Genomic DNA, 12,202 nt, shown 5'->3' on the forward strand with positions numbered 1-12,202 from the left:
TTATTATAGTTGGGGCTTTCTTTCCTGCCCTATGCTGTTAGGTTTCTATGGTAACAAGAATTAAAAAGTCCATTAATATTCTGGTTCTTGTTTCCTTCCTCTGAGGCTTCTGGGAAGGTCAGTGATAGTCTTAGTACAAGGATATTGCAGCACAGCAATACTTTAATATTATAATGTTATGTCATTCATCAGTTGTAATAAGTACATTTAGAATTGTACCATCAGCATGCACTTGGTATACAACTACGATTGCCAAAATATGTAGCAACAGCCTGTGTTAATAACAACAGTGAATAGATTACCTGTTGTTGGAGCAAAGCCCAGAGATGCATTTCTCTGCCTAGGAAAGAACTATTGTTTCACAAATTGGGTTTTTCTTTTGAGTTTCTTTGGGTTTTTCTGAGCAAGAAGCTTCTATGCTTTAATATTGCAACATACTAATACTATTGGCGAATACGATGTAGTACACACGTGCTTCTAATTCTTGTTTCTCACTGTTGTGAGACATCCAGCTTCTCTTGGTCAGTGCTGAGATGTTCCACGTAGTTGTACATTACCCGATTAGTTTAAAGTCTTAACCTGCTTTCAAAACAGTATGAAACAGCTGCTGCTGCCTTCTGCCAACAAAACTTTGTTTCCTTTCTTTATTTGAGGTTGTTACAGGCCTCCTGGAATCTGTCTGTTGCAAAACCAGCCTGCCAGTTTCTGTGTGGATTTGGCTATTTCAATGTCATGACATATACTTTTGTTACAACAGCACACAGCTTTGTCTTCTCTACTATCAAGATTTGTTCATGAGGGAAGTAAAAGTTCAGTAAAGAGTGCATTTGTGAAAGTAACACTTTAGAAGAGCTCCATAAAGTCTCTGTAGAAGCTGCCTGGGTGGGGAGAGGATCTTAATTTCTCTAAGTAGTTCAGAGTTGGAGTCAAAGTCAAATTCAATGATCTGATCAAATCAGAGTCAACTGAGTATGTAAAACTATTTTCATTACTGAAAATTTCAGTTCTTTTTATAACACTTGAAAGTTTTTACAAAGCTTTGTTTTTGCTTTGTTGCTTTTTTTTAACGTTTTCTATAGTTGCCTGATGGCCAGAACCTCCCACTGCCTCCTGTCATTCTTGCAGAACTGGGCAAGGATCCACAAAACCCCACTCTATGTTTCTATGGTCATGTGGATGTGCAGCCTGCCAAAAAAGATGATGGCTGGAAAACTGACCCTTACACACTGACTGAAATCAATGGTGTGTACCTGATCATAACTTTGGTATCATTATTTGAATGTATCACTGAGATTTGGAGTGGGAAGAGGTTACCTATATATTTAACTGAAGCATGATGACCTCTCTCATGGAAATCTCTGGTACAAATCCTGTGGACTTGGGTCTTGATGACCATGCCGTGACTAGTGAAACCTTGGAGTCGTTGCTTAATATCTGGTATGGAAGAACCACATGAGATTAATGTTGCTTTATAGACTATTAAATAGAGAATGCATTTCTGCTCTAAAATTCTTGTTGGGTTGTTGAATTGACCATGACCCTCCCTCCCACATTTTGTTCTTGCTACATAATCCTGTAGTCCCTCCACCCTCCTCACTGCAGATTAGGAGCGTTCACAGGGGAAGGATCTGAGGTGCCTCGTAATGTAATAATCCCTCCACTGCAATCAGCTGGGCACAGAGAGCACCATTCACTGAAGGAGGAAAAATGGTGGATGGAGGTCAGTGGATGAGTAAGGCCAAGAACTCAGAAATCTTCATTCCCAATTCTGTGCTATAATGATTAAGTCACTCTTTTCCATTTGTGGGGACTGTTTCCAAACATATTGCAGTAACTCTACTGTCTCCAGCAGAGACTTCTACAGATACATATCAGTGTACCGAAATCTGTCCCTGTATATAGCTGTACAGTTAAACAATAAAAAGAAGTTATGTATCTAGACTTGGAGCTACATATTTCTACTGTGATATTTATCTGAGTTTTTGCTGCTTGTTACCTGGACTGGCTGATATGTGCAGAAACTGCATATTGTGTCAAGACACGTCAGACATGCCAGGCATGTCTGGTGTGAACTAACAGCTTCTAAGAGCAAAAGTGAAACTCAAATTGGTATGTAGCAGAAACCACAATACCACATGTATAAAGAAAGAATGTACTAGGCCACTGGGAAACACCTGTCACCTTATTTAAAACAAGTCAATGAAATCCTCATTATATTGACACTTCACTTGACATACTACTATGACTTCTGTGGCAATAGGAATTTCTGACTGCATTGAAGTGGCAAGAGAAGTTTCAAAGATTGCTTAAAAGCTTTGTCTTTTCTTTTTAAGGAAATCTCTATGGACGTGGAGCAACAGATAATAAAGGACCTGTTTTAGCTTGGATAAATGCAGTGGAAACATTCAGAGCCTTGAAATTAGTAGGTATTGGAGACAAATATTTTTATTATTATATTATCTCTCTGGAGAAATAAATTTACCCTCCTGTGAGCTGGATGATATGTCTCTGTTCCAACAGATTACGTGCATTTTGAAATATTAGCTTATTTCTAATGCTACATCCAGGACGCTGGTCCCAATCCAGGAACAGTCTGTACTGAGCATTTATATTTTGAATAGGCTGTGTGCAATGTAAATATGGTATTGCTGTCATTGCCCTGCAGAGTAAAACACACAGGGAGAAGGCAAGCATTCAATATATATTACATACATTAATTGCCTTTGAGACACCACTCTCTTGAGAGCTTTTAAAATCGTAAAACAACATAAATCAGGGATTGGTCATGAAGGCTCATCTCTGCTGTTACATTCTGTTGATCTTTGGTCTTGGCTACCTACAAGTTACCTTCAGTTTGTATGTATGCATAAAGAGAATAAGTATCTAAAAATGCTCATACGTAACGGATTACTCTTTCAACAATGTATTAGATTTATCAAAGAAAATACATGGCATGGGTGCATTAACCAAGCACAAATACACTCCCTTAGAGATTGACATGTCTCTAAGAATTGAGCCTTTGCCTGAACTACTACAATGACCAGCATAGCTGTCTTTAAGTCAGTCTGCATGTTTAATAATTTTGGGGTAGTTTTATCCCCACTGCAAGGCTAAACCAACATATAGTCCGTGCTTATAACTTGGTTAACTACCTTCCTTAAGGCAAATTTGCACAATAGGTTTTGTTGGATTGCTGAAAAATAGTTTTGTGCCTCTGTTATGACATTATGGCATAGACTGCACTTTAAGTCTTGATTTTAAAGCCCTTTCACAACCTTCTGGAAAACTGATGCTTTTCTTGCATCAATAATACTGATTTGATCTCAGCATCCCTAAGTGCTAGTAATGAACTTGCAAACAAGCGTATGTAGTTATTTGCCTACTTAATAGCTATTGTAAATGGATACGGTCACAGCTGTCTTTCCAATTTATCAAATCAGTAATAGTTATTCTGGCATTTTAACAAGCAAGTTAAAAACAACAACAACAAAAAAAACAAACAAAAAACCTATTATCATTTAGAAGTCTTTCCCTAGAAAACAGCACAGACCATCACACAATATTCATGAACAGTTTGTTTCTAAATTTTTTATGGTCATTTGATGAACTATTGGTGAACTTATCCATAACATAAGTTCCTCCAATTCTAGACACTTATTCCTGTTTTTAATCTGAGAACTGAATCAAACAGAAAACATCTTAAAACCTGTAATGAGAAAATGAATTGGAATGGGAATTGAGCTCAAATTTATTTCTCCTATGGGACATGTCAGCATTTCTAACTCTTGCTGTTCCCTAATAGAGATTCTCTTAACTTCTGTTGGAAATGCATCCTTATGAACTAGCAGGCATACAGATTCATGAGTGCTAACAGGACAACTATAATAAAATTGCCAGAAGCATTTTTGCCACAATCTGACTAACCCTGGCTTTAGATAACATGTTGGGAAAATAGCAGCAATGGACCTTTGCCAGTGGTTCCCACGTGAGTACTACTGGTGGAAATATGAAAGTCTGGAAATTTTCTGAGAAAATGCAACTGATATTACACAGACTTTCCAAAGCGATTAAAATATTTAACAGTACTGAGAGAAATCCCATTTAGTTAGACAGTCCAGCAGGTTTTCTGGAAACCTGAAGTAGGAAAAAAAAGTTGTTCACTTTTGCATTCTCCTTCAAAAATAAAAGGGAGAGAAAACCATAAGGAAAAATAAGTTTTGCTGGGATACTATTTGTGTGTATCTGTCAATGCCTTATCTATTGGAAAAAGCCATTTATCTTATCTCCTTCTTTTCCTGACATAATACATACTGCAAGCCAGTCTGCTATTGCATTTTAAATGATTCTTTTTATCTTTTGAAAATGCTTGTTCCTTACCCAGACTTCATTAATATTCATTTAGGCTATGCCAGTAAACTTCAAGTTTGTTATTGAAGGTATGGAGGAAGCAGGGTCTTTGGGCCTAGAAAAATTACTTGAAGAAGAAAAACAGTGCTTTTTTGCTGATGTTGATTATATTGTGATTTCGGACAACCTTTGGCTCAGCAACAGTAAGCCTGCCCTTACATATGGGACACGCGGAAATGCCTGTTTCTTTGTGGAGGTAAAGGACACAGGTTGGTTTGAACTGGGCCCCTGGGTACAGAGTGATGAGGTACCTGTAATCACATCTATGTCCATATGTAGAGAAAGGCTGAAAGCAAGCTTAACTTTTACAAATGCAGGCCCCACTTACACACTCTTTCCTGCTTGTGCAAGTTTCTCGTCTCATTTCAATTTAGCTTTATTCACTTTCATTACCTTCTCTTCTATGCTTACGCTCTCGGTCCTTGATCTCTTTCCTATCCCATTTCTCTCCTGCCCCTATTCCACTCTGGTCTGATTGTCCTCTCCTCACATCAACTCTATCCTCTTGTAGTGTTGTTCCTACACATACACACACACATGCGTGCACACACACACACTCACTCACTCCAAAACTATTTCTTCTGCTACTTTGCCCTTCTGCAGCAGATACTGCTTAGTGCATGGTATCTGCCTAAGGGGACTCAATTTAGTCAGATTCCTGGGTTTAAAAGCCACACAACATTTTTTTGTAAACACTGTAGTATATTTAGCAGCCAACACGAGCCATTGTGAAAGAGCAGAAATTCCTCAGCTGGAAAGTTCCTGTGAAAGCATAAAAAAAAATTCAGATAGCAGGATTAAAGAACCGGACAACTAGAGAAAACCCTGCATTAACCTTTGTGTCTGAAAAAGAATAAAGTTTGTTTTTAACCAAAAGAACTTCATCAGCCTTGATTCAATTCTTCCAAGTCTTGGCTAAGAAAAATGATGCTATTAAAACATCAGAAATGATCTCTGCCTGCTACCAGACAGTTGACTGTAATGACCTTTAGAGAAGAGTAAACAAGTTTGAAGGAAAATAGTTTATGATGTACCTGAGTATGAAAACGTGTCTTGAAAAAGAAACCATTAAATAAACGAAATGCCTTTCTGTATTCTAAAGCTCTATGATTCAAGGGACCTCTAAATTCTTATTTGTTGCAATTTGGAATTAAGGTTGGACATTTATTTTCTTATTGCTAAACAGATAAGATTGTCTTGCCTTTGTTATGAAGATTTTGCATTAAATAAGAAGGAAAAAGAACTTGAAAGATTTATTCCATAATGTTAGAAACAGTAATATGCAAGTGTTTCACTTGTGATGTGTTTAATCTTACTGAAGCAAAAGAGGGAATGGAGAGAGACACTTGATTTCAAATGCCTGTAAGTAATATAAACAACTGAATTTCTCTCTCTAATGGTTTACAACAAAGCCATATCTTCTGTTTACCAGAAGCAGGTCATTCCTAAACTTATGTTGTCCATTTTATAAATAGAAACACATAATAGTTTTCCATTTATTTGTGGCCTCGTTTGAAAAGCTGGAAGTACCTGCCCCAGCGAAAAACAAGTTCTCGCAGAACAATAAGATAGGGAATATTTGTATCTAATTGAGGAATTTCGATACAGGTTGAAAGTGGTGACAAGGACCTTCACTCTGGGACTTTTGGAGGCATCATTCATGAGCCAATGATGGATCTGATCGCTCTGCTGGGTAATGATGAGCACCACGGCTCCCCAGGGGTAACTGGGAGCAGTGGGGAGCAACCCACCTCATGAAGGGCTGGGCCATGCTCAGGTGACCTGCACAAGGCAAGTCTAATGTTAGCGAGGTTCCCAGGTTTCCAAGCATTGGCATTGCTACAGGGACAGTCGCTGGGGAAGGAGATGTTCCCAGTAAGGCCAGGACCTCAGATAGTGCTCCTGGCCTGTCAAGCTGTTTTCATTCATATACTCGTTTATACTTGGATGTTAATCAAGAATGGTTAATGATTAATGGCAACTTGAAGTCCAGTGAATACGTATCCAGTTAGTGAAACCTGATTTTTTTTTTAATGCTAATTTGTATTTTAACAAGATGATGTTTTCACGTCAGCTGCCAGCGCTGTGAAAGCAGACACTGCAAACAGCAGCTCCATGGATTTCTTAATAAATTACAAAATACACCCTAAGTTAATGCTACAACTTGATGGCTGTGGACAGTTAGGGAATCATTTGGTTAACTCAGAAGAGTTGACTTAGGTAGAAGGGAAAAGATGTGTAAAAGAAGTAAGTATTAGAAATAGGTCCTGCTTTTACTGATATTTTTATCTTATTTTGTAGACAGCCTTGTGGATCCCACAGGTCATATTCGGATCCCTGGAATCTATGATAGTGTTGCTGCCCTGACAGAGGAGGAGAGGAAATTGTATGAATCGATTGAATTTGATCTAGAGGAACATAAAAATAATAGTGGAGTGAAAAAATTCCTCTATGACACCAAGGTAAAATAACATCTGTATAAATGGTCAGCAGAAAGAAGGTAAATGACCTGTTCATAGCATTTATGGATAAAGTCAAACTGAAAGATATTTTCAGTCAATGGCAAACTCCAGAAAATAAAATAAAGGAGCGTAGAGCATTAAAATTTCAATAAAATTAAATAAACCTGCTGAAAATGAAAGCTGCTGGGGAAAGTGATCCAAAATGAATAGTCAATGAAAAGGAGTGATGTAAAACAAACAGTTTGGCTACCCCTCTCTTGTCCTGCAGAATCCCACCCTGCAACCGACCAGGCAAACACAATAAGCATTAAACCCCTCAAAACAGAGCAGATAGTTTTTAAAATAAACAACAACAACAAAAAGAAAAGTTGTATTCAGATCTGAAAAGTGGGAGGCAGCTTTAGGTTGATGTGTTCTGGGCTTTTTATTTGTTTAATTCAGATTTCGATGTCTGCTGAGCATGTCGAAAAGCTCCTAAAACTAGAAGCTTTGCCAGTATTTACAAATTACATCCTAAATGAGGAAAAAAACAAAACAAAAAAAACAGTAAGAGCTAGCTTAGAAAGATCTCTCCACAGAACAGTGGCAGCTTGGAGACAAGAGGGGATTCTCGTTCTTTTTTTTATCACTAACATAATTATACCAGTATAATATAAAGTGTATGCAATTATTTCTATGAAAAAGCTCTGAATTAGCCTAAACTATACTGTAATAATCAGTAATATACAAGTAAGCATAACCATACAAGTTTTGATAATGTGCCTATACCAGGATGGAGTAGTGCAACTTCTATGTGCACTTGAGGCTCTATTTTCATAAAATTGGAGTACAAAAAAAGAGTCACTGTGGAGTTCTACTTTGCAATCACAATTCATATACAAAAAGCTGCTAGAAATGATTGTATTTCCTTTCCTTCTTTTCTTCTTTAGAATAAACATTTTCATTTTTGTTCCTTCTCATCTCTTCCAGAAAAACAGATCAACTTGGTTACTGAACATAATCGTCTTACCTCTTGTATTATTTAGATGAGAGATATTCATTAATAAAGGAATTTCTTCCCTTCTCCATTTGGGAAACTTATCAGTTCTGCCTGGTATCTTCTGAATGGGTCTGGCTAAATTGTTCACAGGTTTTTCCTGCAAGTAGGTCAGAAGTTCTGTGATCATTAGGTGGTCAGATCAGAAGTTGTTCTGACCCCAAGAAGCGTCAGATTTATTTATTTTTTCAACACAGATTAGTTCATTAATCTAAAGCACATCTAGCAAAAATGTTTAAACATATATTGCATGGGTTATGTAGAAATCATCACAATTTGTTATCATTATCTAAAATGAAAAATGTCAACTATCAACCATTAACAAATACATAAACAATATAGTCAATTGTTTGGTAGAATTTGCATGGGAGAGAGAAGAAAAGACGCCAAATATGTCTTTTAGAAATGCAACCTATAATCTCTTTTTTAGCCTATTTTACATTTGCACTGAGAAAGTTTTACTTCCAAGATATTTCTTAATAATGGTCTGCTTTTTCTATTGTCCATGAATAGCAGTTCTCCAAATATTTCTAGAGGTAAACAAATATTGATTGAAAAGCAGTGTTTTTTTAAATGAAAATGTTAGCAAGGGTTTAAAATACAAATCAAACATTTTAAAATACAGAGGCCTCCAAGTACAAACTTTAGGATGGAAAAAGCTTGTTTCTTCGCTTTAATTCTGTAAATTGTGAATGGTTCTGGTGTCATCCCTTGTATTTTGGATATTATTTTTTTGAAGGAAGAAATACTTTTACACCTGTGGCGTTATCCTTCTCTCTCTATTCACGGGATTGAAGGAGCTTTTCATGAACCAGGAACTAAAACGGTCATTCCGGCAAAAGTCATAGGCAAATTTTCAATCCGTCAAGTCCCCCACATGGACCTTTCAGTTGTTAAACGACAGGTAAGAGGCATACCTTTTCTTTGGCTTGTTCTGTGTAAACCAAGTCCCTCTTGGTACCTCAAACATTGACAACCAAAGCTGCAAGCTGAATGTTTCTAGCATTTGGCAGTTCATGAGACTAGATGTGAAAATGCAGGTGTAAGTTTATGAGCTGAAAGAAGATAAACACTTCTGATAAGTATATTTTTTCCTTGTAGGTGGTGGAGTACTTGGAGGATGTATTTTCCAAGAGGAACAGCCCAAACAAACTGAAAGTGTCTATGCCATTGGGTGCAGAGCCCTGGGTTGCTGATATTAATGATCCGCTATACATAGCAGCAAGAAGGGCAGTGAAAACAGGTAGGTCTTTTCTTTTTTTTCTTTCATTTTTAATATCTTCTCTGCAATTTTAAAAAGGAATTATGCTCATTCTTAAAACAAGGGAGATATCCTGATTCAGAGGTATAGTTGTTTACCCTTATGAATCTGTCATTGATTTCTGTAGGACAACTCAGCCAGCAAGGCCTCTATATGTTTGTGTTCTGCTGAACTGGGGAGTATTTAGGAGGAGTAGCCAAAAGATCTCACTTAATTTTTTTGTGTACTGATACAAAGCCAGAGGTCTGTAGAGTGTAACGGATTCATGAAATCAGTTGGCTATGCACTCAAAAAAATTTCTATGAAAAAGTTATTTGTTTGAGCATGTTGCTGATATTTGATAGCATTTATTAGCAGAAGAAAGCATCCTTATTTCACATAATAAGATCCATTCTTTCCATGTATTTCAGTTTTTAGAGAAGATCCAGACTTTATTCGGGATGGCTCAACAATTCCTATTGCCAGAATGTTTCAGACTATAATGCAGAAAAGTGTGATAATGCTTCCAATTGGAGCAGCCGATGATGGGGAGCACTCCCAGAATGAGAAAATAAGCAGGTTTATTTTATTTGTTCATTTGTGCTATAGCAGAATGAGGGGAGAACTGAAGTGCCCTTGTGGCCACATACAAGCACTGCCAGATGAGAAGCTTTCCTCTCCAGTGGACTGTCCCAACCTACCATCTCCAGTGAACTTGTTACTGTGCCACGCAGAAAACAAAATTCCAAATTTATCAAATACTGCTATATAATTTTTCATAAATTGACTACTTAGTCTTTAAATCCATCATGCTGGCAATTTTCATTTTGAAATTTTCCTCTGATTTCAAACATGATGATGTAGAAGGGCACTTTTCCCTCACAGCATCTGTTTTGAAGTATTCCAGCCAGACGTGCTCAGCTTAGTAATTAAGTAAGGATTTTGATGTTTTTCACTTATGGGCCAAACAGAGCTAAAGATGTATTTATTTTACAAGGACCAAAACTAGTGTAATTATACCAAAATCAGCTTAGACTTGTTATTCTTCGTTATTCTTTCGGGAGCCATGGTAAGATACTATTCAGTGTGTTGCCTGAGTATTTACTCAGATTTTCAGCCAAACCATGCCAAGCTCCATGCTACCATGGGGAACAGGAGAATCCTACTGATTTCCCCCTGCCTCCCCAGTGTAGCCCCAACCCTTACAGTTACAGACAGCAGTAATTAGGGGATACAACACTAAAAAAAGCTTTCTCAGAGTATCCCTCAGAGGAAAGCCAGTTGCAGGAAATCCAGAATTACAGTGCATCCTTTTCTCAGGAAGCTGTTCCTCTGTATCTTCCTGCTGTTCCTTGCAATGTAAATGAATGAAACCAAGCCAAATTTGTATTTTTCAGATGGGAGAGGCAAATGTAGTCACCTGTATGGCCATTTATTTTGGCTGTCAGTTGTGCTCATGACTCAAGAAAAAAATTTGCCATCACTGCAGGCATGAACAAGGAGCTAGAACACAACAATTCTTTTCTCATCCTTAGAGAGGTGGTTTTCCTCTTTTACCTCTCTCTTGTACTAGAATAAGTCATGTTACAAGATAGAATAAAGAAGCTAACCTCCCACATCTGTCACTGATAAATCAGTGATTTTTGTAATTCTGAGGATCTTTTGCAGGTTCTTTGGGTGACCAATCTTGCAAATTCCTTTGAAGGTGCTGAAAACTTTATAGGACCAGGCCATTAATTTGAAGAGCAGAAAAAGTCTGATAGTACTTCTTTCTCTTTCTTCCCTTCTTCACAGATACAACTACATTGAAGGAACCAAAGTATTTGCAGCCTTTTTCCTGGAGATATCAAAGCTGCATGGACAGTTACAAGAAACTTCCAACACAAAGACTGACAACTGAAAGACCAACACAAGGAAATCAGCAAAGCACTTTCTTAGTCTTAAGCTATCTAACTTCCTGATCTGGAAAAACATAAATCACACAGAAATGCATGCCTGAATTTGCAGAAAAATTAAATGCCATGCTATTACTTGGCATGCTACTAAATGATATGCATTTGTTACTCAGTCAATCAAGTGACCTTATTCCTAGCACTATAAAATAAGATTAGAGATAGTTCATTCTTATGGAGTACTATGTGCTATTTTTTAGCTTTAAAATTCACGGAAATGGAATTTTCATATTTATTTTATTAAAATTGCTTTATTTCCTGTTTTGTAATATGGCCAGATTCATGCTGCCTAGTTCATATTCCAGTTCTTGAATATGAGCAACTTGCAATACTGTTGCTTCCTCCTAACAAATTTCTCTATGAAACTATTTGAAGAAAAGATATGCTATTATGTTAATCTCTTCCCTGTCCTTCATAGAAGGCTGTAAATAGGAAATGCAATAGCATTAACTTGCTGAATTTGATGCAAAGACATTCCCTATTTCTGGGAATAATCACTCTGAGGCCAATAGAACTGCCATAGCGAGTAAGGATTTGCAAGTCTGCATTCTGTTTTTTCTTCCCCATTTAATCTGAATCTCCTCTTACTGTGCTGTTTGGCATAGTATTAAGAATTATTGTACTATACTTATTTCCTTAGTGTGACTTCGTTCTTGTACCACAGAAAAAAGTTATTGTAAATACCTGTTCTGACCAAAGTCTGTCATCAGAAGGGTGTTTTTTCCCACCAACTATTAGTTGTCAATTACTTTTAAAGCATCAGTTTTATATCGATAATTAAATCAAAGACAAATGATATATTTTGAAATTAAAATAATAAATATTTTAGTTCTAGCTAGCACATCTAACATGAACTACACATAAAAATTCAAATTTATATTTCTTCATTTCAAAATGTGATTTGTATTATAATATAGAGTTAATTCTCAACCAATCAAAATGACTGAACCAGATTTAAACAAAAGAGCTTGCTAGTACTAGCCCTATGGTTAACACAGAGAGATGATATAAATTAAGTTATGGAAATTAGCCGGCCTCTGCCCATGATTAAGGGCAGAAAGACTGGAGCCTATAGAACGGAGTTTCATACCATAGAGAATCTGTG

General features: G+C 36.9%; 1 protein-coding gene across 1 annotated transcript in view; it reads left to right on the forward strand.

Annotated features, from left to right (window-relative positions):
- LOC136991331 (beta-Ala-His dipeptidase-like) overlaps positions 1-11,307 on the forward strand; it is a 14,228-nt gene extending 2,921 nt beyond the window's left edge. Inside the window, exons 3-11 of the mRNA XM_067292158.1 lie at positions 1,080-1,242; positions 2,334-2,422; positions 4,403-4,603; positions 6,016-6,100; positions 6,709-6,869; positions 8,645-8,809; positions 9,007-9,148; positions 9,577-9,724; positions 10,940-11,307. Coding sequence (XP_067148259.1) covers positions 1,080-1,242; positions 2,334-2,422; positions 4,403-4,603; positions 6,016-6,100; positions 6,709-6,869; positions 8,645-8,809; positions 9,007-9,148; positions 9,577-9,724; positions 10,940-11,045 — 1,260 coding nt within the window. The 3' untranslated portion in view covers positions 11,046-11,307. The remainder of the gene's footprint in view (positions 1-1,079; positions 1,243-2,333; positions 2,423-4,402; positions 4,604-6,015; positions 6,101-6,708; positions 6,870-8,644; positions 8,810-9,006; positions 9,149-9,576; positions 9,725-10,939) is intronic.
- The last annotated feature ends 895 nt before the right edge of the window (positions 11,308-12,202 follow it).

The sequence above is a fragment of the Apteryx mantelli genome, chromosome 2 (genome assembly GCF_036417845.1).
Source record: "Apteryx mantelli isolate bAptMan1 chromosome 2, bAptMan1.hap1, whole genome shotgun sequence".
NCBI classification, from domain to species: domain Eukaryota; kingdom Metazoa; phylum Chordata; class Aves; order Apterygiformes; family Apterygidae; genus Apteryx; species Apteryx mantelli.